The sequence below is a fragment of the Orbicella franksi genome, chromosome 3 (assembly GCF_964199315.1).
Source record: "Orbicella franksi chromosome 3, jaOrbFran1.1, whole genome shotgun sequence".
Taxonomy (NCBI): domain Eukaryota; kingdom Metazoa; phylum Cnidaria; class Anthozoa; order Scleractinia; family Merulinidae; genus Orbicella; species Orbicella franksi.
The window spans coordinates 4,329,485-4,357,420 of NC_138147.1; the positions used below are offsets into that span (position 1 = coordinate 4,329,485).

General features: G+C 37.9%; 1 protein-coding gene across 3 annotated transcripts; it reads right to left on the bottom strand.

Moving 5' to 3' along the window:
* Nucleotides 1-1,276: 1,276 nt before the first annotated feature.
* LOC145480757 (uncharacterized) lies at nt 1,277-27,936 on the bottom strand. Of its 3 annotated transcripts, none has more exons than XM_081459078.1 (25): nt 27,356-27,936; nt 22,092-22,199; nt 20,084-20,145; nt 18,835-19,008; nt 18,093-18,185; nt 17,447-17,529; nt 16,943-17,026; nt 16,234-16,349; nt 15,692-15,825; nt 14,975-15,172; nt 14,064-14,165; nt 13,066-13,206; nt 12,476-12,595; nt 12,121-12,186; nt 10,823-11,041; nt 10,290-10,492; nt 9,427-9,477; nt 8,175-8,319; nt 7,446-7,627; nt 6,747-6,891; nt 6,115-6,216; nt 5,172-5,381; nt 4,512-4,694; nt 3,714-3,854; nt 1,277-3,019 (listed from the first exon to the last, which is right to left on the bottom strand). In XM_081459078.1, the coding sequence occupies exons 2-25, from the start codon at nt 22,117-22,119 to the stop codon at nt 2,771-2,773; spliced, it is 3,231 nt and encodes a 1,076-aa protein (XP_081315204.1). In that variant the 5' UTR covers nt 22,120-22,199; nt 27,356-27,936; the 3' UTR covers nt 1,277-2,770. The 3 variants fall into 3 exon arrangements, with proteins under 3 accessions (XP_081315204.1, XP_081315205.1, XP_081315206.1); XM_081459079.1 differs by lacking the exon at nt 27,356-27,936 and adding an exon at nt 24,456-24,949; XM_081459080.1 differs by lacking the exons at nt 14,064-14,165; nt 27,356-27,936 and having other exon boundaries at nt 22,092-22,445.

The following is a 27,936-nucleotide window of genomic DNA, read 5'->3' on the forward strand; positions in this document are numbered from 1 at the left end:
TATATTAGTCTTAAATTTATTCGTAAAATTTCTTTTTCCGTCCCGTACAATTTGGGGTAGAAACTACAAAATTGCCCCAATGTCTATTGTATTTATTAGACCTGATTAGACCTGATTTTCTTAGGACATAAGAACGAAGCACGCATCAAATAATGCCTGCAGTTTTAAGTTGTTTCTTCGGTTTTAAAAATCGTTTTAGTTGGTTCAAAATGATGTACAAAAAATAACCTTACAATGTACATGTGGGAACTATCAGGCTATGATCTAAGAAAATTATGCTTACTGTTTGCTAGTTTGTATTTAAAAAATCACTTGTTATTATTGCTTCTAAAAACCTATGTCAGCTGTTTCAAACAAATGTCTCTGTGAACGCTCAATCTGCCGAGTCAGAAGATATCGGTAACTGGAGATCTCAATTCTAATTGTAAAACGATAAAATGAACTGATTCTAAACCAAAAAGTGCACAGCTGTAGGTTTTCTCACTGATAAGACATGTGGCTTCCATGGACTGTACGATTTTTGAAACACCGACGTCGCAGAAATTAGGTTTTTTTTTTTTTTTTTGCCTGAATATTCTATTGTAAGGAGATCATGAATTCCGGTTTACAAGGGCAAACGGCGTAAAAGTTAATTTGCATATACAATAGCTACTAATCTACCGACCATAAAAACTTATATTTTCGACTAAACAATCACAGCCTATCTAAAGTACTGGGAATTAGCTAATCCAATGCAGCTTGGTTTTTTGGACAACCAAGAAACGAAAATTATCTGAGGCGTTTGTCAATCCCATTTCAGCGACTGGATAAACCACGCTGTGTAAAATCGTGATTTTTAGGCTTTTTTTTATATAATAACCTCTTACTGATCGAGTGCGAGGGCTGTGTTGGGGACTATTGGCCCGAGGTCCGTACAAAAATGTCCGAGGGTCGAAATTGTCCATTAGGGCTCTCGCAAACTAGGTTAGAAAGGCCTTTAGTATATATGGCACTCGGGCCTCAACATCGGTGAAAACAAAGTTTTGGTTTATTACGATACAGAAGGGTTTTTTACAATATTTCGGCTCTATTTCAGAGTCATAGTCCTTCAATTAAAATCAAACAAAGTCGACAGCTTACACATCAAGGCTAATTGTGCGTATACAAAAGGCTTTCACAGTAACTTGCATCGTGTCAAGTTAGTTATATTCGAGATTTATAATGTGAAACGATTTATTGATTGTAAGGAAACGACTTATGGTTCTTTCTTGGCGATTTTATTGTAAAGGAAAGTCTTAATGGTTTTTCCTTCACAAACCTTCGTGATAGTAGTGGTAACGTAAAGCGCGTTCAGTACCAAGTTTAGCTTTGGTGACTGGATAAGAAGCCATTCTTTCCTTGTGGTAACCATCTGGGACAAGGATGACTTATTGACTTCGTGGTTTAACCTCTCCTTAATTATTCTTTTACAGTTGCGTTTTGCACTATTTCTTAAGGAGCTCAGTCACGGCATTTTGAGTTACTTTGGCCATGGGCAAAAATTACCTTTAACAAACTGAAGGGTGCCTAAATATAGTAGTTTACTAAAACAGAAAAACACCAAAGATATAAAAATAAACCATAAAGAAGCACGGATGGTTAAGATGGAGAAGATTAACACGGAATACACACGACGAACATGAAAAATGTGGGCTAAACTTTTCAAGATACGAAAACGTGACGTATCTAGCTCGATAGATAAATGATATATGACCAACGAATTAAAACTTAGTTCAGTGGCATCACAGTTCCCACTGTTTACAGAAGATCCATTTTCCAAGTTGAGGGGCACATAGCCACTTCGATTTACTGTCGGATACGAGACTGCGAACGTAAAGTACTTTGGCCAAGAATGGAATCAGGCCAACTTGCCACACAATCTAAGTACCCCGGGTGACCTTGTTCCCTTTGAAATGAGCAGGTAGAATGCATGTTTTCGCCTACAGTCTGTTACTTTGTACAGCACTAATTGCACCAAATTTTAAATGTGTACTTTATTGACAACGATGCAATATAAGACTCTACTGATGCTGATTAGTTTGCCACGGTTAATTATAAATTCTTGGATAAGCGAATTTAAATTTATTTGAGCTTCAACCGGTCTTATCGAGCCAATAGGAGCTGGTGCGCTATCAAATCATTAAAGATTCCCAATTCAGAGAATTCAGACCTATTTTGACCATCTGCGGTTTGGGTGAGGTTACACTGGAAGGTGTTTGTTCATATTCATCTAAAATGGTGGCAAAGATACAACGTAATTTACATACCTAAAAGCAGTATTGCTAGTCCTTCAGCGAACGTGAGGCTTCCGCCCCCTGCCCCTTCCCGAACACGTTTATAGAAAACAGAAAAAGCCCGGTCTGAATACGGATAATTTTCCAGACAATTATATTGTGAACGAAAAGAGCGTTTCTCCTACTATTCGATTAAACAGGACAAATTGACAAGCCACAAGCTCTGGCTACTTTCAAAACCATTTAATATAACACGGCGGAAAAAGAAATGTTTTTGTCTTGTTTTATGAACTGCTGTTTAGAATTATTGGATATGCAGAAACTCCTCTATAGCTAAGTCCCCATAGCTCTTGTAAGGAACATGTCTCAATAAGACTTTTCTCCTCTCATTTTGCTGTTTTCTAGCACTGGAGACGCTTTTCCATCTGTATGGACTAACTTGGACAAAATAGTATCCAAATAGTAACCCCCATTACCTATGATATACATCTTTGCAACAGAATTGTTACCAAAATCACTTAATTTGCCACAATGGCTTTCTTGAAGCATTTGATCAGAAAGCAGTCGTCCGGCTTGATGAATGGGTAATCTTCGTTGCGATACCTGTCTAACGCCATTGTCGCATCATTCCATCTCTTGTGGAATGGCTTGGTGACTCTTTTCATGTAATAGTCTGAAGTCTTGTCGATGTTACTGCTGAGTGCGTCTTCAAGGCGGTTGATCTCGTCGACTTTAAGTTGATTTCTCTCTTTTTCTTCACATTTCAGCTGCAAGACAACAACAGAAAACTGATTGACATCATGTTAATGATACAAGAATGGCGCATTTGCCCATTCAAACAATGGAAGGAGCTAGAACAAGGAGACAACCCTGACAAGTTTTAAAGGGTCCGTTTTGAAATAAAAACAAAATAAAAAAAAAACAAAAAAAACAAAAGTGCAACTAAAATATATGGACAAGCTCTCCAAAAATCAGTGAATCCATGCAAATCCACCATTTCCAGATACGATTATAAGTCTATGCAGCATATATTAACTATGTTATTTTTCAAATGTTTGGAAATCTCCAATACTTGGAAATCAGTGGCTTTTCAACAAAACCTTCCGTTTCGAATGAAGCCGGACCGCTAAATTAGGAATTACGTTTTCAATTAAACATTATCACAGAATTTTTATTTGTCTCATTGTTGAGTTAATTGTGGATTGTTTCGTCTCGTTGGTGAGCTCAAAATGTTCAATTACACAAGAAGCCTTTCATGTGGAAACATAAGTTTATATATTTTTAATGTCTTGTTTAGATATTTCCACTCACGATGCACGTAAACTCCTAGGCCTAGAAAACGCAACTTCCGCGTTTGGGCGACCTTTTCCAGTCAATCCTCATGATTGCCTGGATAAATTTGTCCTTCCCGCTTAGTGTTGTTTTATTATTTACTAAATAAAAAAAGAAGGTACTTTTTACCTCAATCTTTTCTTGGATTTCCTTTTGTGGGTCATTTTGTTCACGAAGGAACTTGATAAAATCCTCTGCCTCGTCCAACCAAGCTCGAACTTCTTTCATCAAGTTTCCCATCTGTTTAACTTTGCTTTGGGCATCTTGAAGCTGCAGGGATATGTACAACAAGGAACTTTTCCATAAAGCCAGTTTTTATGTTCAACCTTACCCTTAAACCGTAGGAAATCACTGAGTAGTACTTTACTAAGGTACACAGCAGAGAAAATAACAAGCCAAAATCGATGGAACAAAAATGGTTAAGAGGGGAGTAGACTGAAACGGATTTGAGCGTTGCACGGGTGGGGAGGAAGCCTAATACAGCACTGTAGAATCCCTATTTCTTGTACTCTTAATTTCTCAAACGATTACTCGTATAGATTAGTTTCACTGACTGTAATTTTAACACCGCTACTTCCAACTTACAATACTTGAACTAACCATATCTATTCGTGATTGGTTCTTCGAGCGCCAGTTTGTCACGTTATCGGAGCGCGATCACGTGGGTGTCTAATTAAAGGTGGCCAATTACAAAAAATTGTAATCGGATACCCCGTAATTCGTACGTGTCATACAATTTAGGGAGTAATCGCGCTCGCAGTTTCGAGTCAGCCTTCCGCTTCACGCTCGTCTGATTTTGAAATTACTCACCCAATTACTCCTTTAATCTTACTCCACTCAGTCCAAGTACTATTACAAACCAACCAGATCGGGATTTTACTGTATATTTCGGTCCTTTCATAATTTAGTTCTTGTTTTATTACTAACCATTTCTTTTCTCTCCTTGACCGATTTAGTGATATCCGCCCAGCATCCATCAAAGTCATCCAGCTGATCTCGGATTCCCTTAGCAGTCGAATTGTGATAGTCAGCATCCTTGATGAGCTGTTCTCCAGTCTCGTGGAGCGAACCTAAACGCGTTCCTTGAGTCTCCATCTCGCGTTCCATTGTCTGTTAGAAAAGTAAACGTCGTTCATTGTTCATGTTTGTTACTAAATAATTAAATAGATGTTTGAATAAAATACACGACTGATGTTGAAAAGCTGATGCGAACGCCCTTCACTCTCCACGCATTTACGGTTACCACAGTGCCTGCCTATTGCAAAACAGCCATTAAATAATATTTGGGTCTTACTCGATGTCAAAAAAAATAAATAAATAAATAAAAAAAAAAAAAACATGGATACCTCTTATAAGAATCGTACTAAATGGGCTTGCTTGGAGTTTGGTACATTTTAGTGGATAACTTGATATTCAAAACAAACAAATAAGCAACAATACCAGTACCAATAACAAGAGCAAACAAACTAACGAAATTGCTATTGATTTTAACAATTTCTTTGGAATTGCGTCTTCTGATCTAGGCAACAACTAAGTTAATTCGATTGTTTTTCCTGTTTTCACAGAGTAATTGTTATCATACGGTACCTCTAGCAGATTCAAATGCATTTTAACTTGTTCGTCATCTGTGATGTCAGTCTGGGCAATCACATCCAGTGTTTGCTCTTTACTTGATAGCCATGACAACAATACTGTTTCCTCTTCACGTAATTTATTCCAGTCGACAAGGGCCTGGTTCAACTTCTCTTTCCACTCCTCAGCCCATGTCCACACTGCCGCCCAGCGCTCACTCAAGACCTAACAGGACAGGAAACTGGGTTAGTTCGATTATATCACTACACAAGCAAAGTGAACTTCTCTTCAAATAGCTATATAAAAAAAGTATTCGACTCTTGGCACACAATGAATTCACGATATTCAGGGAACGATAAAGAATCCCCAGAGTGGAGAGCGCAACCATACACGATTTGCAACCACTCGTTTTAACTAAACGTTAAAGGGGCTCAGTCACGGTATTTTAAGTTATTTTGGCCACATACAAAATTAACTTTAAATGATAGGAAACCTAAAAATAACAGTTCAATAAGATAGAAAAACACCAAAAACATAATGATAAACCATAAAGGAACGAGGATGGCTAAGGATGGAGAAGATTAACACGGATTGCAAACGACGAATTTGAAAAATTTAGGCTAAACTTTTCAGTATGATTTATAATAGTCTTTTAATTGTGAAGAAATAATTTGTGGAGATAAAATGTGAGAATATTCATTACAAATGTGATATTATACAATCTCATTGGGGGGAAGTGGTTCGGAAGTTTCTGTGCGGTGGATCTTATTAACAGTACAATGTATCTCTTCCCCAGATTTTGAGTTACAGAAAGTAGCAAGAAGCGCGAAAGAAGATCTCCACTTCACGTGCAAGATTATTTTACAATAGACGACTGATTACGTGTCGGCAGAAGTTGTAAGCTTCTGGTGTTGGTAGTAACATAATTTGTTTAACCAATGTTCGGATATTGTCCTACCTTAACCCAGTCCCTGATGGTTTCATCTATAGCAGGATCTTCCAAGTCCACGTCTAAGATCATGTTCACCATGGAGTGATTTGCCAACTCCTCTTGAAATTTCTATCAAAACATCAGAAGTAGATTCATTGTCTTATTTTCAAACTTTTGGAAAGTTACTGTCAGCTAAATTTCCCATTTGATTAATATTTGTTTAGACCTAGGAATGACGTCATAAATTTCTTGAACTTTGCAATGAAGCCACTCGCCTCTGACTCATGGCTCGGTTTGGGGTTTAAACAGCTTTATTAGGATAAAATAAAATATCTGAAATACATGTATTACGCACACTAGAAAAGCTTGTAAATCATTCGCTTAACGACTCGTGATTTACAAGCTTAGCTTTTCTCGTGTTCTCTCAACATCCTGCGGGATTTTATTGCGCCGGCAAACCCCTAGAAAGAGCTATCGTTGCTTAACTAGTCCATGGAAAATAAAGTGCGGTTCATTTGTTAACATTACCCTAAATATCGAAGTTTATACAAGTATAAGTCTTTCATATCAGGATAAAAACAACGCCAGACGATTACGTCAATTAATTACATGAAGAACTTCGCATGTACAATATCATGGAGTTAAGGTCACTTTTAAACCTGATGATTGGTGACTTGCGTCTGCACTCCCTCATAAGTTGGCTCCACGTCATCGTCTAACTGCAGCCGGGACTCTGCACGGACCAGCCAATCATTCATTCGCTCCAAATGTTGTTTGAGTAAAATTATATAAAGGTCCAACAACCTGGTGCAATGAAGAATGAAATCAGAGTAAACCTTGTAAGAAAGCTAGCCTGCGTGGCAGGCCGTAGAAGGGGAGGGAAAGGGTTAAAATGAGCGCGGAAGAATAGAGCACTCCTCGAGGAGGCGTCCCTACCCTCACGCACTTCGATCGCTCGTTTTTTCCCCTTTCCTTCCCCTTCGGACACGTGCCACGCAGGCTATAAAAAAAGCCGGCTCTAAAGATGAAACATTTAGAACTCGATAGAAATTAAGAAATGGCGAGAGCTGTGCATGATGGTGGAGCAAGGAGAATTTACATTTTAATCGTTGAAGTAAACAAGTGATATTCCTTCTTTTTCTCGCAGTGTTTTCTGAAAGAGATAGATCACATTTTCGTCGTCTTTCCGTTGAGATATAGAAATACTCGCGAACGTTTGACGTTTTTACAATCCCCAACAAGTTGGGGATTGTAGAGCATTTTTCGTCCTCCCATATTTTCCACTGATGCTCTACAACCAAACAATGTTTACATAGGCCAACGAAAGAGTTCTTTAGCTAGAATAGTGCACAATTTACCTTTGATGTTCCTTGTTGATGCTGTCCTGGAGCCTTTTCAGTTTGCCTTCCGTTGCATCCATTCTATCGTTGAAGTAATCTTCGTGTGCATGGTCAAAGCATCTCTCATTTACCAGGTTCTTTCCTTCTTCTAAGACATCATAAGTCTGGGACTCGACGTACTCCAGCTCAAACATTACCTCCTTTTAAAGACAAACACAACGCTAGGTTACGTTTAAGGTGCTTAACGACCAAAGCATAATAAGTGGGTAAACTGGGTAAAGGCTTTATTTCACGAGGATGGCAGAATAACATTAAACAGATTTGTTATCACCTGGTGGCTCTCAAGTAAGTTATCAGGAATCAGTTGGGATCTCAGAGAATTCGTATTTACAACTTCAGTTTGTCTTGGTCTTGTACAAAAAATACCCACTTATACTTTCATTACAACACGGCTTGGACTGGATTAAAATAACGCGTTTTAAATGCCATGAGATCCTGCTATTTCTATTGATTTGTTTCTGCTGTTGTATTTGATTTCAGCTGTAGGCTTACAGAGGAGATAATGGTCGAGGGAATTTCTTTCTTAAATTGAAATTTATAACATACTTTTCTGTCTCATAAAAGTGACTTCTGTTCATAAAATATATGTGTCATTACTGCTGTTAAAAGCAAAGGGAAAATTTAGTACATTTAAAAGGTAACAATATTTGTACATATAAAGTAAAAGAATAAAAAATTGAGGATGACCTTATGCTGATCCAAAGCATTCTTAGTGGTCTTCAAGTCCATGGAATCCTTGTCGGAATGTTTAGAGCCGTACTCCAGATCACACAACCTCTGATCTACTCCATCTAATTTCCTCTTTAGATAATCAACGAAGTTGGTAGAGCCTCTGAAAATACACACAAGTCATAACCATCTCTTATAAATTTCAGTCAATGACTGGCACGGACTGAATCATCGAAACATTCTTCGATTGGTTTTTGCAAGGAACGTAGTTAATCTTGTTACACAGGGTTATACTGGCTCGTGCCTGTAAAATATTCTGGTGGATTGGGTTATTTTTCACGGTAATTCTGTGGATGCGAAATTGTCAGCTACCATAACAACGACGAAAGAAATTCATATTTCTACTTCTAAGAATGAACAAGGATTGAATTTTGGACAAAAGCAAATTTCGGTGTGAATAGATTCCTGTAAGTGATGGACTATCGAAAACTTAGATATACAGAATACACTAGTAGCAAACATTTTGTCATTGTACTTCCACAACCTAGAGAGCACTCTACGTCTAATGTCTGAAATTACGTTCCTAGTTTCCCCTCGTAAAAGGGATGCATGGAGGTACTGTATTTCACGAGATGTTACCATATCAAGTGTACGTACTTGTAAAGAACACAATTTTCCTCTAATACAATTTTAGGAAACAAACACTAATCAACTGAATCTATGTTGACAAAAACAAATGACAAACATATGAGGATTTGCATCAAGCATTGTTGCAGCTGTTTTATCACACAGGCATTATTAGGTTTATTCAGCTATGACCTCACCTGTCTTCTGTTCCTGCTTTAGTCATCAGATAGTAACCGTTAAGTTAATGGAAAGCCATGGATATTAAAGTAATTAAAGAATCGTCGGGGTTTATTCCGTTATTGAACTTAAAAATTGGGGAGAGTATTAACAGGCGGGTTAGCGGCATAGAAGCGTTATGTGCATGCTTCTGTATCTAGCTATAAAAGATAGCGACATGACAGAGGTAATGGTAATGCTAGTTCCCTTTAATCAATTTCACGTTAGTAAGTCAATCATTAAGATTAAATCAATGGGAAAGAGATACCTATCTTAATGACAGAAAAAAAAAAAATTCTGCTTTCTCGTTAGTTGATGCTGATTAGTGTGCATCATTTTCATCTGTGCTTTTGTGAGTGCATGCCAGTTTTGTGCTTATAATTGTGTTGTGGTACGAATTGAAAACGGAAGCAATACCTTTCCTTACCCTGTATTTTTTCTTTCTCCTCCCAAATTGATCTCAATCTGTGTCACGTATCTGAAAAGCATAATGTCAGTTTGACATGATGAAGTAACATTGGAACTGATAGACTAAATCTTTCGTAAACATATTTTTTTCTCGTCATGCTGGTCAATTTTAAATCTAAATTTTTCACGCGCTAATTTTCCTTTACTTCGCATTTTATGCGCGCTTTTCCTTCATTATTACTCCCTAAGTTAAATAGAGATTGTAGAAAAAATGCGTGTAAGCGATGGAGATGAAACGAATACGAATCGAAGTCGGGTACGCAGGGGGATTAAATACCGAGCCGTTGCAAGGAAGGAGCTGCAGATAATAAGCCAGAGAAGAAAGCTAGCTGAGCTTCCTGACTGCGTGAACCGCAAGGACATGGAGCTACATGCACATGTTTTGTAGCTTGAAGGCGATGTACATGCAAACATAGTTAATAGAGGGAAATGGTTAGGAAACCTGGCAAAGTTCTTTGTTGTATGTTTTTGTTGGCTATTTTGGGGGTTAACCCTGTACAAAATTAAACATGGCAAAATGTAAAAGATGGTTATGTGTGCTCATACAAATAACAAACAGACGCATTGCGATTATGTAACTCATGCATAGTCTAATCAGAAACCAAAAGATGTGCAGGGTCAAGCACCTTCCAACGTTAATCTTAGGCCTGTATGTTTGCTTCTTTGATATTTACCGGCCTTCCTAACTATTTCCCTAACTATGATTTAAATTTTCGGCAGTCAAAAGTTGACATGTAGTAATATGATAATATTAAAATAGATACTTTTCATTCTATTGAGAATAGAGCCATACCTGGAGCTTCACATTGATTGAAACTTTACCTGGGAGAAGTTGAGTCATCCTTGCCATGTTTGAAATATTGAATCGGGGATTCGCCTGAATCTGGTTCATCATTCTTGTCAGGGCTAATTGAACGCCAAGAAGTTGCCTTAGCAGGTTCTGTTGTCTTTGGCGTGCCCTCACCTGAAATGCTTTCCGTGGATATCAACAAAACTTCTCTGCTGCCACTCGATCTTTTTACAACCTGAAAAGAAATGTTCGGAAATTCCAGGCAATGATATAGTCACTGGGCAAACCAAAATTGAATTTTGAATCAGTGATTTTCATGGCTCTCTTTGGTATATTTGCGTCAAAGTTATTTCCAGTGGCAATTATTCCCTCTGTGAGATGCGCCTGCGGGGAACCATGGTAGTTGTATTCATCATCTTGGACTGGATGTTTGTTTAGTTGAATACAACTACCATGACCTTCTGCAGGCACGTCTCACATTCTGTATTTGAGGACCATTTCATTCTCTTCAGTGTAATGACTTTGCTGTTTCCATAGTTTCCATATTTGAAAAATACAAACGTACAGTCGTTTTGATTTCTTCGTCCTTTGTTTCCTTGTTTGGTGTGACTGTTTTATTCCCAGAGCGCTGATTGGCAGCTTTGTCATCAGATTCCTGTTCTTGTCCTTTTCCAATGTTTTCTTTTACTCCAACACTATCTACTGCCTTGTATGTTCTTTTTTCCCTTGTAACATCAGTCACCGTTGTGACGTTCTCTGCACCTGCACCTGCAGCTTGAGGTGTCTGTAATTATGAAGTGGCTGTATCAAATATGGCTGCCATTTTTATTCCACTGGAACTCTGGGAGCCCGAAGTTGACCTTTTACCCCAAGTTCGGCCTCAATAACTTTTAACTAATTATCACTTAAACGGAAGCGTGTACATTCAAGAAGTTACTACCCATGCAACAAACAGCACAACGTTCATGAAGTCATTTGAGAGTAACAAGTCTTTTGAATTATCACCTCAAACACGAGGTTGGTCAGGCTAATTTGAACATTGAACGAATGAATGAATGCTTTATTTAACGTGGATATACGCTTAGCTTGATAGCTAGTTTACAGGTATTCCACCTAATAACTAATGAGAACCTAACAACTAAATAACGCTAATATCACGATTCATCAGGTAAAAATTACAAATTAAATACTGATTAGAACTATTCAAAACTATTATGAAAATATCACCGCCGCAGTAATACTATTAAAACTAACATTTTCAAAAGAAATTGATAATCAGCAGCCATTTATGAAAAGGGTCTATGAAAAAAGAAAAAAAAAAAACTAATCTCGCTGTATAAAGTAAGCTATTTACCCTGACACGGACACCGAAGTAACTGAGAAATGCTCAAATCCGACAATTTATTTTGTCTTATTTATATATCCTGCATATTTACAAACATACGAATAAAGAAAAAAAAACCACTTTATTTAAGTGTCTGAGTGTTTAGCACTACTGTACTAATTGCGGCGGGAGGCTGACCAGATGGCTATTTATAATTACAAAGCTTGGAGGAGTTGATTTTGAGACCACCAAACACAAACTCATCTAGTGGCAGGAGGAAGATTTGAACCCGAGGCCACTGGGTCACAAATCCAGCGACCTAACCACTAAGCCACGCCCCCTCCATAAAATCTTTTTGATAAAAGCTAGTTGACAGTTTCTCTAGTTTTTCGAGTAACCGTCAACTAATTACGAGCTATTCCGCGTATATTGTCTTTGTATCGAGCACTCCTACGATCGCGTGAAACGTGCCAATTCTACTATAGTTTTCTTTGTTTATTTACAAATATAATATGTATCTGAAAATCTTTGATACTGACCTCTCCCTCAACTGTGTATATAAGTTTCTTTTCTGTGTCGTAACCGTCGCGACTCTGGCTAGTGATCTGTTAGAAAAAAAACATAGCTTGAAGATACAGGTTCATGTCATCTTATGAAAGCGAGGATTCATTTCCACAAGGAAGATAAGCAGTGGAAATAATATTCATGTATATAAAATCTAAATTGCACATATTCGTATTCCCCAGGGCCCGTATGGATACCAGCATCGTTTCTGAATCGGCTTCCCTGGTTAAATAAAGTTACTTACTTACTATAAGCAAACCAAAAACCAAGCAACAGTTGGTGGAGTTGAGCCAAGTAGATTCTTAGTGCCCTAACTGAATATACCATTACCTTTTCATCGTCTCCTGTTTTTCCTTTCGTGAAGCTGTCCTGACCCTTGATTGTTACTTGGGTTCCCGTTGTGGCTTGCTTGGCTGCTGAAGCGTTTTGATTATCTTCAGAGCTGAACAACTGTTAGGTGGCAAAAGCAGAGTCAAGTTGTCTGTATCTTGCATGCTACCTTGTCCAGCTAATTATTATTCTACTAGTCTCATAGCGGTCAAAGACGCCACGCGCACATTCTTTTCAACTTTCTCCAAGTTTTAAGCCCAATTTCAAAAAGCTCGACTAAAATAGCAAGCTTTGTAGCTGCACATGTATAGGAAATTTAGCAGTTGCTATCCACTTAGTTTACGGTTCGTGTTTTGGCTTACTGCTGCTCTTTTTATAACGTTTCATACAAATATTGCAAATGCTCCGTTCAAACTCAGTCGAAACTAGGAAGTGGCGTTGGAGGTTTGTGTCTGATCGCTGTAAAACTATCATAGTCCAGAGAGACGTTTTGATTGAATTTTAGGTAGCTTGGATATCTTTATTTTGTGATTATTCCGAGAAAGAAGTAAGAAATGCGAGGTGAATTGCAGATTGAAACAAACATATACCTCGTTGGTAGTCTGTGTGGACGTGACATAGTCATCTGTTGTTGTGATACTTCGTTGTATCGTTGTTACAGTGTACGCGTACGATTCTTTTCCTGACCTTTCAGGAGATGATGTGAACTTTAAAGGCTCCTCCATAAGCTCCTACAAAAGGAAGGTTAGGCGGTAGAGAAATGGAGAAAATGAAAATGCATAAAGTCACTATTGACTTTAACAATATGTTCAAATCAGCAATTTTAATACACACACGAGGATGATCTGTTACATTGCAGATCAAAGGACCATTTCAATCCTGTATGCGTTTGGCAAAAAAAAAAAAACATTATTTCCATACACAGCACATGCATTATGATTTCAGGGCTTGATTCGAAACTTAAATTATTAAAGCTATTCAATCATTTTATACCTGTTACACGAGAACGGGGGAAAATTATTGGACCAAAAATAGACCTGATCTAGAAAATCGTCAAACGTCCTTGCTGAACTTATAGTGTATAACTTGGGACTTCAGTTAAATCATTAAAGTACAGGCCTGCTTGCCAGCCACGTGACCAGCACACTCGTCATAATAAGAAGCGAATTTGAAAGCCCAATGTAATGCTTATTCATTGCAAGTTAAACGCAGGTTGTCAGATAACTCTAAAGGCTTCCATCGAAATATCGTCAACTTGGATGAGGGAGTCAGGGAGAAATAATACCTGAATGATGACCAAGCTTAGACTATCGACCTCTAGTTGAACTGAACTCGGAAACGATAGTCTTAGATCGTGTGGTGGTAAGTTAATGCTTGTTTTGTGAATCGTGATTTCATGATTATCTTGGGTGATTGCTTGCAAGGTAAACATGAAACGTGAATTTCTATTTTCGTGGTTTAAGGGGAGGAAGGGAGGGAGGAAATTCTTTTTCGCAAAGCGTTATAGAATAAGACAAATTGAAACAGCGTAGCAGCATGTATGAGCAGCAGCACCGACAGAGAAGGATAATTTAAAGATTCAGGCTACCTTAGTTTCCGAATCCTTGAAGGTTGGACTTGAAGCTGAGGAGGAACTTCTAGAAGAACTTGAAGTAGGTTTTCGAAACGGAGACACGACAAAAGCTTTTCGCTGAAAATATGGAAAGAAAGAGAAAGAATAAATCCGAGCATTGCTTCTGGGCTTGGAAACAGCCAGATCAGTTGTTTATTGCGTTTAATTTATTTAATCTAAACGTGAATGATTTTGACATGAAAAAAAGAGAGGCGACTGTTGAAAGGACGATCAAGCGAATATATTTGCAGTAAAATGCTTCAGTAGTGAGCAACAATTATTTTCCAGTCATCAGCTCAGTATTTTGTGGCAACTGAGGTCAATTGACATCGGATCCAACATGTTCTTACTTAATTTGGCAACAACAGTATTGCGCAGGAACCCTTAAAAAAATGAAGATTTTGTTTCTGCTTGTAGAAGCTAAGTTTTTTTCTCCACTTAGGAATTGACAGACGGATTATTCGAAGTAATCAAGAAATCTGGTTTTTAAAGAGTGTTAAATAATCGCCCAAATATAGGCCGGAATGTCAAATGCAAAGGACTAGGATTTTAATTTTAAAGCACTGAAAAACAAAGTCTTGAAGTTGAAGTAAAAATAGTCTGGAGGTCGCGGGTTCAAGCCCTGCTCTGGCCACTTCGCTCGGGTTGTTTCTCGGTAGACCCTAGTTCAACTCCTCGGTCATGCTTGTAAATACCTCACTACTGCTCTGCTTCCCGCCAATTTGGGTTTTTTTAGCCTATTATGTTTAGGAGATATATGTGTTTCTTCCAGTTTAAGTGGTATGCCTGTGAACTAGCTAGGCGTGGCGAAGCGCATTGACCACTATAAACAACAACAACAACATTTGAACAACATTTTTTACTATCATCCCATTTCCATGTCCTACCTCTGAAATTTGGATCTCTGTAGGAAAGCCTTGAATATTAAAAACTCGCTCATGCCCCACTTCCTTGTTTATGTTGCTGTCATGGAACACTCCATCGTTCTTTTCTTCATGTGTTGTGGTAAAGGTTTTAACGTCGTACGTGGCGCCACTTGATCGCGAGCTCTCGAAACTGGTAGAAGTAGTCTCGACTTCATATTCCTGGCCAAAAGAGTCCAGGTGAAAACAATGAATGATGTACTTTAATTAACCTAAGATGCCAGCCCGATTTTTGGAACCGGTTAGGGAACAGAAAAATCGAGAGCGCTCAAAAATGAGAGTTAGGCTCTCAAGTAACTATTCGCCAATCGGAAAACAAAAACAAAAAAGAAAAAGAAAAAAGATGGAGGGCTCGAAAAATCGGGCTGTATATTGATACAATAATAATATTAGTTAGTATAAAACGTACGTACTTTGCAAACTAAAACTAGAATTAGCTAGCTGCTATACCATCGCGAAAAAAGTCAGTTTTGCTATTTTGTCATTTGGCCTTTAATACCATATCTACATATGCACCTAAAGGGCTATTCCACACAAAGCTTAGCGAAGAATCTTTACTGTGGTGACAAAAACTAATTCTCGTGAAATTTCAGTTGTAATCGAGTAACAGTGGACAGCTCTAAGAGCTTAGGAATGCTATCTATCAATGATACTGTAAAGTTATTTTAGGAAGCCACTTACCCTTCTCGTAACCCCGGAGAGTGATCCTTCTTTCCTCGAGACATCAACGCAGCATGCGTATTTCTCCACAGATTGATACAAATATGATAAGAACAGCGTTATCATATTCTTATCCGGTGAGTCCGTACCAATATCTTGTAACAAACAGGATACAACAAGCACATGTTATGGTACTTAAAATATATAACGCATGTAAATTGCCACATAGTATTTGTACTGGTTATTTCCCAGGATATAGGGCAATAACCCGCATTAACTAAAAGTATAATTGAACATTCCTTCTGCAAATGGAAACGAATTAAGAACATTTCTTTTTGACGCCCTTAGTACGATTTGTAGAGTTTTTCTTTTATTATTGATTATTGTTCTTTATCTTAGCTGTTATTTCTTTTTTTAATTGACAATAAAGGAAAATAAACAGAAATAAAAGGGGAAGCTATACAAATATCACTAGTGGTGTGAAAAAGAAATGAAATGATGAGGCTTAATAACTTAAGTCATCGTCTTTCACTTTAAGTGTGATGTCAATCGTTTTTCCTTACCTTTGGATTCGAAAAGGGGTGGTACACCATATGAGGTGGTTGCCAGATTAAATGCATGCGTAACTCGCTTCTCGAGATCATCGGCACTGATTGCATCAAAATGGAACAAGGAGGGGCTGGAAATTAAGGTCAATAAGCGCGATAAATACATTGTAACAAGAACATTCACTAGGTGCATTTCTCGTAGGCAGCCACAAGTATATATAACAAGTTTTCTTTCTGACTTCATACAAACCTTTGCCTTTACAAATCCCAGGGAATTTTGATAAAAACCTCAATTAATAAGTCCTTACTCAAATCCAACTACTTAAAAAGTGAAAATGACTACTGAAACTGAGGGATAGTACCAGAGAAATATGCCCAAACCTAAACCAAAATGGTGGAGGCGCGGTTGCCTCAAGATCAAGCGGTCAGAGTTAGAGTCCTGGCCGGAGACATTGTGTTGTGTTCTTGGGCAAAACACTTTGCTATAAAAGTGCTTCTCTCCACCAAGAGGTATAAATGGGTACCGGCGAATTTAATGCTGGGGGGTAACCCTGTGATGGACTCGCATCCTATCCGGGGGAGCTGAATAGAAATACTCTTAATCGCTTCGTGCTACTGACACCGGAGATAGGGGCTAGCCGATTGGGTCATCTGGCTCGTATGGAGACTTCACTTTTATTTTATACCAATATATATGCATGATTTCACCGAATAACAAACTTACTTGAAGGAATGAAGAAGCGCATTGAACGCTACACCATCGAGCCAGCTGCTAGTTAAGTTAGACACACTGACTTTCTCTTTGTATCTAGTGGAGGCAAGACCGCAATGATCGATGAATTAATGTCGAGAGTTTTAGGTAAATGTTACTTTAAGGGCCGTGGCAAATAATGCTTAAAGAGTGTTGTAACACCAGTGAGCCTTGTTTTGCGTCTTGTAAAGCAGAAAACACACGTTAAAGGAGGTTCCCTGTTTAATGAATGATTTTAGGGACGAACTATTGGTAAAAATAGCGCAGGAATTCTCAAGCAGTACCCATATTTTTCGGTTCAAATTTTCATGCATATTTTTTTGTTTTGTTTTTCGATAAGATATTATATATGAACTTTTTTTTCTCTTGATGGTTAAAATCTGCTACGTATCATTCGATGAAGGAATTGATTTTTTTTCTTTAAACACACAGTCAATTAAATCTTAATCTACTGTCCTATCAGTGGCATCTACTCACCCTTTTAGGCGATCCTGACACCAAGCTAACAGCTTTTTGTCCACCCCATAATCCGTTAGAGCAGGCTGGATTGTCTCAGTGACCTATGCAAAGAACATTTACTTTACAGTCAAGCCAAGTGAAGCGTACCCCTCAAGATTACATTAAAGAATTGATTATTAGAATATTGATCCCGCTAGCCGTTTCAAGTATGTATTAATGGATTGATTATCGCTAGTTGTTCCAAGAATACGGCGAAAAATAATGAGTTTATGTTAAAAAAAAAAAATCAATTTGATATTGATTTTGAAATGACTAACGAGGTTAATGTTCAAATAATTAATTCATTATTGCATTATTGAAACTTCTAGCGGGTTCAATGTTCAAATAATCAATTCATTAAGGTAATCTTGGGAGTACGTTTCACTTGGTTTGACTGTAATATTTGAATTCATAACTTACTTATCAACTGATGAAATAAGCAACATGCAGATTCCGCCAATCGCCCATGGGTCTTCCCGGACGATTCCTTTGATCCTTTTTAACCAAATATTAGCCAAATCTTTGAGTTTCACGCAATATTTGTGGCTTTCCATGCGATCAAAATTTCTGGAAACTTTGGCACGGGTGAGAAAGGTTCGGAAATAAGACAAACTCACAGTAATACCTGAAATTGTAGGATAATACTCCATATCAAGCTTAAAGAGGCTCGCTGAACTCCAGCCACTATGTCGCTGCCAATAACACCAGCTGTTCGAACCTAGACATGAATAAAAAGATTTCAAATTGGGGTACATTGTAATGGCTTTTAGTATCACCCAACTAGTGGACTAATGCAAATCCTGCACTCTAATTGGCTACGCTACTAGAGGACTATTAGTAACAGTCCTCGAGTAGCGAAATTGGCGCAATCGAGCGTGACGCTTTCTTTCGTTTTATTCCCAAATAAATATTTCTTCAACTTACATTTGCTAACTTTGTTATTGCCTTTTCTGTCCGACTAGTTGGGTGATACTAAAACAGTTAGACCCTTCGACCTCAAGGGCCACGGGTCAATAGCCCATTCGGCTTCGCCTCATGGGCTATTGACCCGTAGCCCTTGCGGGCTACGGGTCCAATTGTTAAATAGCCATCGTAAGTCAACGCAAGGCCTGGCCAAACGGAGTTGCAATTAGACCCAAGTTTTCAACTTGTGTCTACTTGCGAGTCCGTTTGTAATAGCATTATTTATTATCAGGAGATAAACTAGAAAAGGATCACCTCTTTTATCTCCTTTTCACTTTCCTATGGATTTGTGAATAAACAGTTATTATTATTATTATTATTATTATTATTATTATTATTGTTAACTTAATTTAGGTCCTTGGTGGACTAAATTAAGATCTGTTGTAATTGAGACACATATGTACCTTGCTTCTGGCCAGAATTCGCATAGCCTCCTGAACATTTTTGATGTAGCTAATGCGATTTTTCTTCGTCTCTCTTGAAACTTTAATTCCGAGAAGCACTTCAACAAGAGTAAGCAGTATCTGTCCATCTTTGAGTTCATCGGTAAGGTCAGTGACTTTAACAGGAGGGTTTGCCTTCATAAGAGAAAAAAATTGAAAGGTGCTGAGTTTGGTTACAGTAACTGGTTAAGATTTCGCAGAGTCAGTGAAAATTAGGGTGCGTTCCTTTGGGGAGACCTGGATCAGGTTCAGTGATCCAAGATCACTCGGATCAGGGTGAAGCAAATGGGCCGATAAATCCGTGACCAGAGTGATTCACCAGTTCCTTTAATGTACCATGATCCGTGTGATCATTATCCTGATCCAGGTCATCCCAAATGAACTCATCCAAATTTATTAAGACATAGTTAGGTAACTGTTATTGACCATGCATGAGATGCAGATTTAGAAATATTATGGTTGACCAAGTCGAGGTTTACTTTAGAAAAAATCATAATATTTCACCTGAACAAGACAAACTTGTTGGTGAATAGGATTTTAATTATTTATATTTATTTTCTTGACGTTCGTTGACACAGGCAGTTTGTATCGCATTTTTGATGAAATTTTTGTCGTTTGAAGCAGCAATTTTGAATCGTGCACGTAAATAAACAATTATTTCAGTGAGATTTGCCGCACATTTCTAGCATTTCATGAACGACTATAAATTTGTAGGCCACCTGGGCTCACTCAAGTCCCCCTCGATCTTATTCTTGTCCCTTTTTCTGTAAAGAAGAAAAAGAGAAAAAAAAATGGTGCAAGCAGAAAGAAAAATGCTGAAAATCGGGATTATTTCGCTATGAATGTGAAAGAGATTTACTCGGTTTTGGCAAACTCATTTTCAGACGATTGAAATATTTATGGAAACTCTCCTTATATTAGGATTAAAAGTACCCTTGTGACTGATTCTAGCTGAAGAATTCAGAGTTGAAATAGTGCAGTGTTGCTATGGTAATTGCCTCCATAATTCTTCTGCACTGTCTACATGATAGTATATTGTTATTGTAAAGAGAATAAGGAATTGATCAATGTGTTGCTATGGTGATTGCCTCCTTAATTATTCTGCCCTGTTTACATGATAGTATATTGTTATTGTAAAATGAATCAGAAAATAATTGACCAATGTTTTGCAACAAGAGTTGTAAGGTTGACAATAAGCGTTAATTCTTACTTTTGCCAGCTGTAGGTTAATCCATCGAGTGAAAACCTTCTGGTGCCTGTCCATTTGATCAGCTGTAAGAAAAAAATAATAAAAAATAAATAAACAAATAAATAAACAATTCACGCTTGAGGACGTCTGAAAAAGTGCTGGTGGAAGCTCGAGCGAACCCGAACCCGAGTGCGTCCATCAGTTTTTCCAGATCTCGATAGTGCATTATTTTCTTAGAAAACCTAGGATCATTATTTTCTATTTGGCTTAGAATATAGCATGAAAAAGCGAAAATATCTACAACTGAGAAGGAGCGGTGATTATGCTGGCAACACAACATCCGGGACATACGTGCTCCATGGTTTGCAGCCAGTGTGCTTCTATTTAACAATCAGATTATGAACTTGATATTTCTGATAGGTGATAGCTGAATCGGTCTTCGGCATCATTTACTATGTGCTAAACAATTAGATTATGAGTTCGAGATTTCTATCGCGCGATAGAAATCGAGAGCGAACAATCTAATTGTTTTAGTATAAATCTACTGGTCGTTCAAAACTTAATCTAAATCCTCTTCACAGACACTTCGAAAACGCCAAGAAGCGGCCGTCATTTTGTTAACAAGGACACACTGCTCCGCTACTAACTATCTATCACAGAATAGATAGTGAGTAGCGTAGCCAATCAGAGATCGGCATTCGTGATAGAACGCTAGTAGATTTATACTAAAACCTTATAGAAATCGAAAGCGAATAATCTAATTGTTTTAGCGAATGTACAAGTAACTTTTTAAGATTTAAAGAAGGGAGGATTGCTCACAGGGAGGGCCAGAAGACTTGTCATTAAAATGAGGCCATGTCGTATAATCAGTTTTTATTTCTCTTAATTGCTTACGCTCCACAGAAAACTGAGTAGGACCATTTCTGAGAGTGTCACGGGAGGCCAATGACTGTTTTGTTTAACTCAATCGATTGCACGAGTGTTCAACTGTTCAAGTAAAGGGTTTGCATCTCGAGTACCATGCTCAAGGATTGGCGGATTTTATCACGATGATTATTTTAAATCATTATAATTAATGCTGGAGCGATGAACTGTGAAATTTATTGACCAAATACTTGCGTTATTTCTCCTGCATATTTTCCAATGAAACGCACACATTTTCCTTATATATAAGCTAGTTTTTTTCCCTTAACGACTAGGGTGCATAATAAACCTACATAAAACACACCACAGTTCAGGCAATAAGAAATTGATAAGACAGCAAACTTTTGATCGATGTTACCCATAGATGGTAGTCGCTGTAATGGGATGAATTGAGAGAGCAGAAATGTATCTGTTACTCAAAATACTTTCAATTGATATACTTAATTTTTTTTTCAAAACCGGGAGAGGCAAAAAAAATGCCAACAAGCGGTCTAGTGATGTTTTGCTCTTGAGCATGAAATGATAATCAGTCAAAGCTTTCTCGTCTATTTATGTTCCGTTTCAGTTGCCATAAACAGTAGACGTTGTCAAAAAGAACAAAAGAGTTGGTATTAGGCGCGTTTTTATATGTATGTTGAAGTACTGGATATAAATTTTGAATATCTCTAAACATCTCAGCTGCTGTGTTACTTAAAATAGACGTAATTTCGAAATCATATTGATTTCTTTCTTTTGTTGATTATAGTTAAGACCGCGCAAACTTTGGTTGGATTAATTCATTTTCACGACTTAAGCTAAATACATTTAAACTCAGATCTTTGCATTCAATGGGAACTGGCGACAAAATAGCCTTTCCTCTAAATATATGTCTTCATCTTAAACGTAACACCTCGACACTGCTAAAACTAAACCATTTTGCCACTGAAAGTTTTAAATCCAAACTAAACAAGCTTGCATTGCTAAGGATTTTGTTAAGTTTTATTCAACTTTCAGAGTTTACCTGATTCTCATGCAAATTATTCCAGCTTGATCAACGATCGAAACAAATAGTCCTTCCTAAGATTTTATCTACTTTGCTTTTTGCACAACACTTATCAAGTCTTACCTCTCATGGAGATGTATTCTGTATTCATGTTTGTTCACGTTCAGTATGGGAGCACAAAACTCTTCCAAGCACTGCGTCTTAGTCAACTTCCACAATCGCGTCTACCGTCTGAAAGAAAAGGGTGATCGGAGAGCTTTAGGCCAATGTACCCAACTTGGTAACCTTGTCTGCGTTTCCTCTGAGCAAGACTCTTCAGCAACCCTTCTTTTAACCCTTCGTGAGAATGTTCTGCCTGGCTACGAAGCGTTTGTGTTGTTAATTTCTGCTTTGTATACTCGGCATGCAATCATGATTGGCAAACTGTCACACAACGCTAACTATTGCCCAATTATATGTCAAACGATGGAAACTCAATTAATGACAAACGGCTTGCAAAATATATAGATGTTTTGTCTTTAAGAAAAAATGCAAGCCTTTTCAAAACAAAGCTCAAAACATATATCTTTAAGACTAATTGGCACTACATTTCTTTCAACGCTGAAGGTATCAGTCTGATAATTTGATGCTTAGTTTTACTACTCGAGGACAATACACTCTTCTCATTTTTCTTTGTTTTCGTCGTGGATTTTGATACTGCAAGGAGATCACTTTTGGCAGGTATTTTGGGACCAAAAGCACCCTAGGCTGTTAATATAATTATGTAGATACACATCCTTGGCAAACTGTTTGGATGCTTTCTTAATACATTTTGTTTATTTAAGTGCACTAGGTCCGATTCACAAGCTGCATTGCATGCTGGGGGAAATAGGCCGGGGTGAACTCAAAGAAGTGGTGGAAATTAAAACAGCGAGGCCAAACGTACGTTTCCATATCTGTTGGAAACCCGTCAACTAAATTTGCGCAATAAAACAGCACATCGACATTTTCCTTGACAGTTTTGCTTTTTTTTCTGTCTTTTGGTGGCCAATATCTGCTCAGAAACTGAAAATTTGACACTTAAAAGTAACAAAACGTCAATTTACCGTAGCATGTTTACCCAATGGTTTAACCATTGCGTGTTTGAAAATGAAAAATGAAAATAAAAAAATAAAAAAATAAATAAAAATAAAAATAAAATAAAATAAAGTAAAATAAAAAAGAAAGAAAACAAGCGCGGAAACTGTTTTTGTTACCGAATTCGACCAAAAATGCCGGTTCTAAAGCAATTGATTCTGCTTTTCTCATCTTAATTTGCCAACCAACCAGTCCTTTTTTGCGGCGCAATATGCTTTCTACTTGATGAATACATCATTAGCAATTCTTATATGTTCTGAAGTAGGTCCAGCTTGTTAGGAAAAGTGTCACAACAATGATACATCGGTTAATCTCGCATCTTGTACCTAGTCCTCAGCCGGTTCCTGAATGTGAACAATTTGGACCATGTGGACTGGTGACTACAAAATATCAAACGTTCAGCCGACTACATGCTTGCTCACAACCGGCGATATGATCTGTTGTGAAACTTCCTACAGCAAAAAATCGGCTAAAGAAATTCCATAAACCAAATGATTCTCGACCAGTAAAACAAGGAAAAGGTTTTGTCTAAAAAAAGTAAATATTTTACTTTCGGGCTGTTCAGATTATACTGACTTTGTGTTTTTATCAGTCGCGCGGAAGATTTCAGGGTCGGAAATATCATTTGCTTAATGGCTAATCTTGCAAAATAAACCCTTTCACATGGAAGTGGGGACCTCGGGCATGGAAGCGTGGAATCTTACGGTCAGGCTAATCAGCGGAATCAAGCTAAAGTGTTGTCTGGAAGAACGACATTGAAGCGAAAAGCAGCTTCATCGGAACAAACGAAAAAACAAACAAACAAACGCTAGTTCTTTGTTTTTGTGCGTGCTTAGCGACCACGCGATTGCATTTTGGACCTCACCCCGCGTCCCCGGGGTTGCACGTGAAGACAAGTATTTCTTTAACACCGGTAGGTGAGGTACCTCACCTCACTGGGGTTCCCCGCTTTCCCCGCTTTAGTGCTACCCTCTTTAAATAAAGTCTTTACTTACTTACTTACTTGCTTCCATATGAACAGGCCCTTATAAGGGCTGGATAAGTGACAATTAAACCGCAAACTCGAGGATTCTGTCCACTGATATTTGGCGACGTGCTTAGCCCGAGTTAGGTATCAAAGTCGGTAGAAACCCTTAAAGTGAGCTGTTAACTTGTTTCGGAATGAGCCACTGACTTATTTATCGATCGAACAGAAACTTGACAAAAACGCCAAGTTAATGCCATTTTTCAAAGACTGGCGAGATCCGGTGCCGTAATAATAAAACCGCCCATGTAAAGCTAATCAGACCGTGGCTGCTCGTTTACCTGATAGTCGGTTATAAAAGTGATCTATTTGATAAACCGTCAAAACAAATTATACTGTGCACTTACTTGAGAGCTGAAATCACCGCAAAGGAATTTTATCGTCACGTACGGATCAAACGGAGGAAATTTGTGCTCTATGAAAATAAATTCAAATGCTATGGCAACCTCACATTTGTAAAAATATTATCAGAGTATACGTACTTCAAGAATTAAAGATTGACAGGTCTATCACTGACGTAAAGAGGAAAAAAAATTAAGTCAGCTTGCCTACACTGTGTCATTCACCAAAACCGGCTCAGGACACAGTTGCGAGATGGCGTATGAAACTTCAATTTACAGAGAGGTGATTCAGGAAAAACAAAAACACTATGAAATCAGTGTTCATTTGCAAAAATATAAAAGCGACGTTTTGTCAAAAGGTAAGTGCAACGACCATCAACTTTCTGATGAAACTTTAGAAAACGTACTGTGACGGAATAGTAGAAATGGATTTAATGGATAATTCTTTTGCTGAATGATCGACTATTTTGATAATGTTTGCGTTTCGTCAATGAATAGCTTCTTCGGCCAATACCTGGTTTGACAAAAGGCTTTCAGTCTAGGTCACTCTTAAAACTACATTGAACACGCCTATATTTCCACAATTCAACAGAAAGAAATGGAGAATAGGATATAATTTCTCTAACCGAAAGGTTAACTCGTGCACTTCAGATACAAAAATAGTAAGCAAAAAACAAGTAGAAATCCTAATTTTGTTGATATTTGTGAGTGGAAATATTCAAGTCAGTTTCATCATGCAGCGCAACGTGACTGAACAAAATTCTGACAAAGATGACATTTATTTGGGTGGTTCTTTCCAATCGGGAAACACTGTTGTATGAATTTAATTTTGAAAGCATAGGCCGCTGCTTTTGATGAATACGAATAAATTTCATTTTTAATCCACTTGAAAAGCATCAATGGCATTCTCTACAGCGGACTTTACTTCTGAAATTTTTTGATTTAGGGTCGGATAATTCTCCATTTGTGAAAATCCTTTAGAGCGGGTGATTTGTGAAGCGTAAGTGGCGAGCACGGAGCGCAGCTGTACTGCGGGCTGAGTTACAGATGGAAATTTCCAATTGAAGTGTAACTGGAGAGCTGCAATAGAGCTTTTTCATTCACGCAAATTTTTATAACAAAAGGAAAGTGTTTAAGAATGAAAATAGCTCAACTCGCACAGTATTGATGTTGTGCGCTAAAAATGGCTGCTATTTCATTGTTTAACCAATTTGGCTGCCCTATCGTTATGTAAAAACGCTCTATAATTTTTAAGGTGATATATAGATATGTTTAACGCACATTGGATTCTTGCAGTGGAGTGAGAAATGGCTAGAGAGCCAATAGCAATGCAAACATGTTAAACTTCCTGGAGATAAATTCGCCAAAGGCTTTGTTACGTAATAATGGAGATTTACGCTGCAAAATTCTGCTCTTACAGCTTCTATGCAAACTAACGCTACGCATGCTCGGTGTAATCTATTAAATGGAGGTCTTTTCTTCAGTATGGTTTGCGCCGTAACCCTCGGTCAAGGTCATGATGACGCATGTGATTGCAGCGTTCGTGACTTATCCCTTATCCAGGAGCCGGTAATTACGTACCACTGGACGTTATTGCTTGAGGAGAAAATAAGATTAGTGAATGTTCTAATTATTTCTTATTCAGTGTGTTTTTCCAACGCCACCGACACATCCATATTGTTGTTAAACAGAGAAAAACAGCGAAATTATCACATCCCGGTTGATCGTGAATAGATCTTTTTCATAGGAAAACTTAGAATTTTCTTTGCCAAAATTTGTTTACTTCTCCTGTTTGCATGTGTGAAAATTGATTTTGTGCCCTAGTTGGAAGAATCGTGTGCTGAGCTAAGCAATAAATTGCTAATGCCACAAACTTGAAACTCAGAACAGTCAGCCATTTTCTTTATTCTTACAACTCGAGGCATACAGCGGGAGAGCTAAAATTTGCCACCTTTCATTAACCATATTGGTCACATTTTCCCGTGGTTGGCACTCTTAACCGGAGACCATGTAAATGACATCCATAAATTTTCAAGTTTACCAATGGATTAAAAAAAGTTAGAACTAGGTAGAAATGTAGAGGAAATAAGTATGCTTAAGACGAAAATAAAAAGGTGTTTGGAGAGAAGGAAGCCGAGAACCTGAATTGAGTGGGGATAAAAGATGTATTTTTTAACCTAGACTTGGTTCAAGCTCAGGGGGGAGCACTGCCATATATGGGCTATATAGGTATGTGCCGCTGTGAAGGGTATGGTTTTCAAGCAGTTTACTCTAGGATAGGGTATATAAATCAGAGGTTTTGGGTCTAGAACAGGGTATCATTTTTCACAAAACTGACTAGTTGGTTGAAGATTTTATCTAGACTAAGGAACCCAGGAATTGTCATTCAAAAATATCAAATCAGCAAGTTTAAATTTACGCAAATCAGCCTCAACAGTGACGATAGATGGGGGGATTTGGGAAGTTTACTCTAGTATAGGGTAGCAAAATTCAGCTGAACTAGCTCTGGTATAGGCTAAGGGTTCCAGGGTCCCAGCGGCACATCCCCACCAAGAAATTCCCAAAGTACCTTCCACGGGGTTCAAGCTTCCTCAAAAACAAATTTTTTAAAAGTTGTAGAAACCCTCACTTTTTTTATGCCTGAACGGAAATACGGTATTTAAAATATAACTAGTTTTCTATATGTGCTCTGTAGTGCAACGTGACTGAGCAAAATACTGATAATTCATATAATTATTCGAGCTGGTTATTTCCAATCGTGAGGCACTTGCATAAATTTAACTTTAAAAGCACACCACTGCTTTAAAAAAATTAAGAATGTATTCCACTTTTTATCCAGTTGAATGGAATTAACTACATTATCTACAGCTAGCTTTGCTTCTTAAAGGTGATTATAGGGTGGGTACCTGGAGTATGTTGGCAGGCAATTCTCTATTTGTCGGAATCCTGTAGCACGGGCGGTTTAGATGAGGCGAAGTTCGACGTACAAAGCGTAAGCGGTGAGCACGGAGGGCAGGACTTCGAGCCTCGTTACCGATGGAGTTTTCAAAACTGGCATGTAGTTGAAGAGCAACAATTAGCAAGGCGACATATAGTTATACTTATCGCAAAATAGATTGTTTCGAAATGGAAGAAAAAAATAACGGAAAGGTAAGAACAAAACAAAAATGTCAAACTGTCTTCCTGGGGACAAAGTCTCTTTAGGTAACCATGGAGATAATTTACACTCCAAAATTCTGCTATTACAGGCTCTATGCAAACTAGCAATACGTCTGCTCGGTGCAATCTATTTAACGGAAGTCATATTTACATGGTTTGCGTCGTAACCCTTGGAGGCCATGATGACGCATGCGATCGCACGAGTTCGTGACTCATCCTCAATTTAGGAGCTGGTATTTGAATACAACTAACGTTATTGCCTGAAGCCAATCTATATGTTAGTGAATATTCTAATCATTCTAATCTCTGTGTGTTTTCCAATGCCACT

Coding starts and splice junctions, on each gene's coding strand:
- LOC145480757 (XM_081459078.1), bottom strand. CDS start 22,119: ATGAATACAGAATACATCTCCATGAGAG. Junction 16,350..16,942: donor GCGCTTCTTCATTCCTTCAA/GTAAGTTTGTTA, acceptor CTTAATTTCCAG/CCCCTCCTTGTTCCATTTTG. Junction 3,855..4,511: donor TCAAGGAGAGAAAAGAAATG/GTTAGTAATAAA, acceptor ATATCCCTGCAG/CTTCAAGATGCCCAAAGCAA.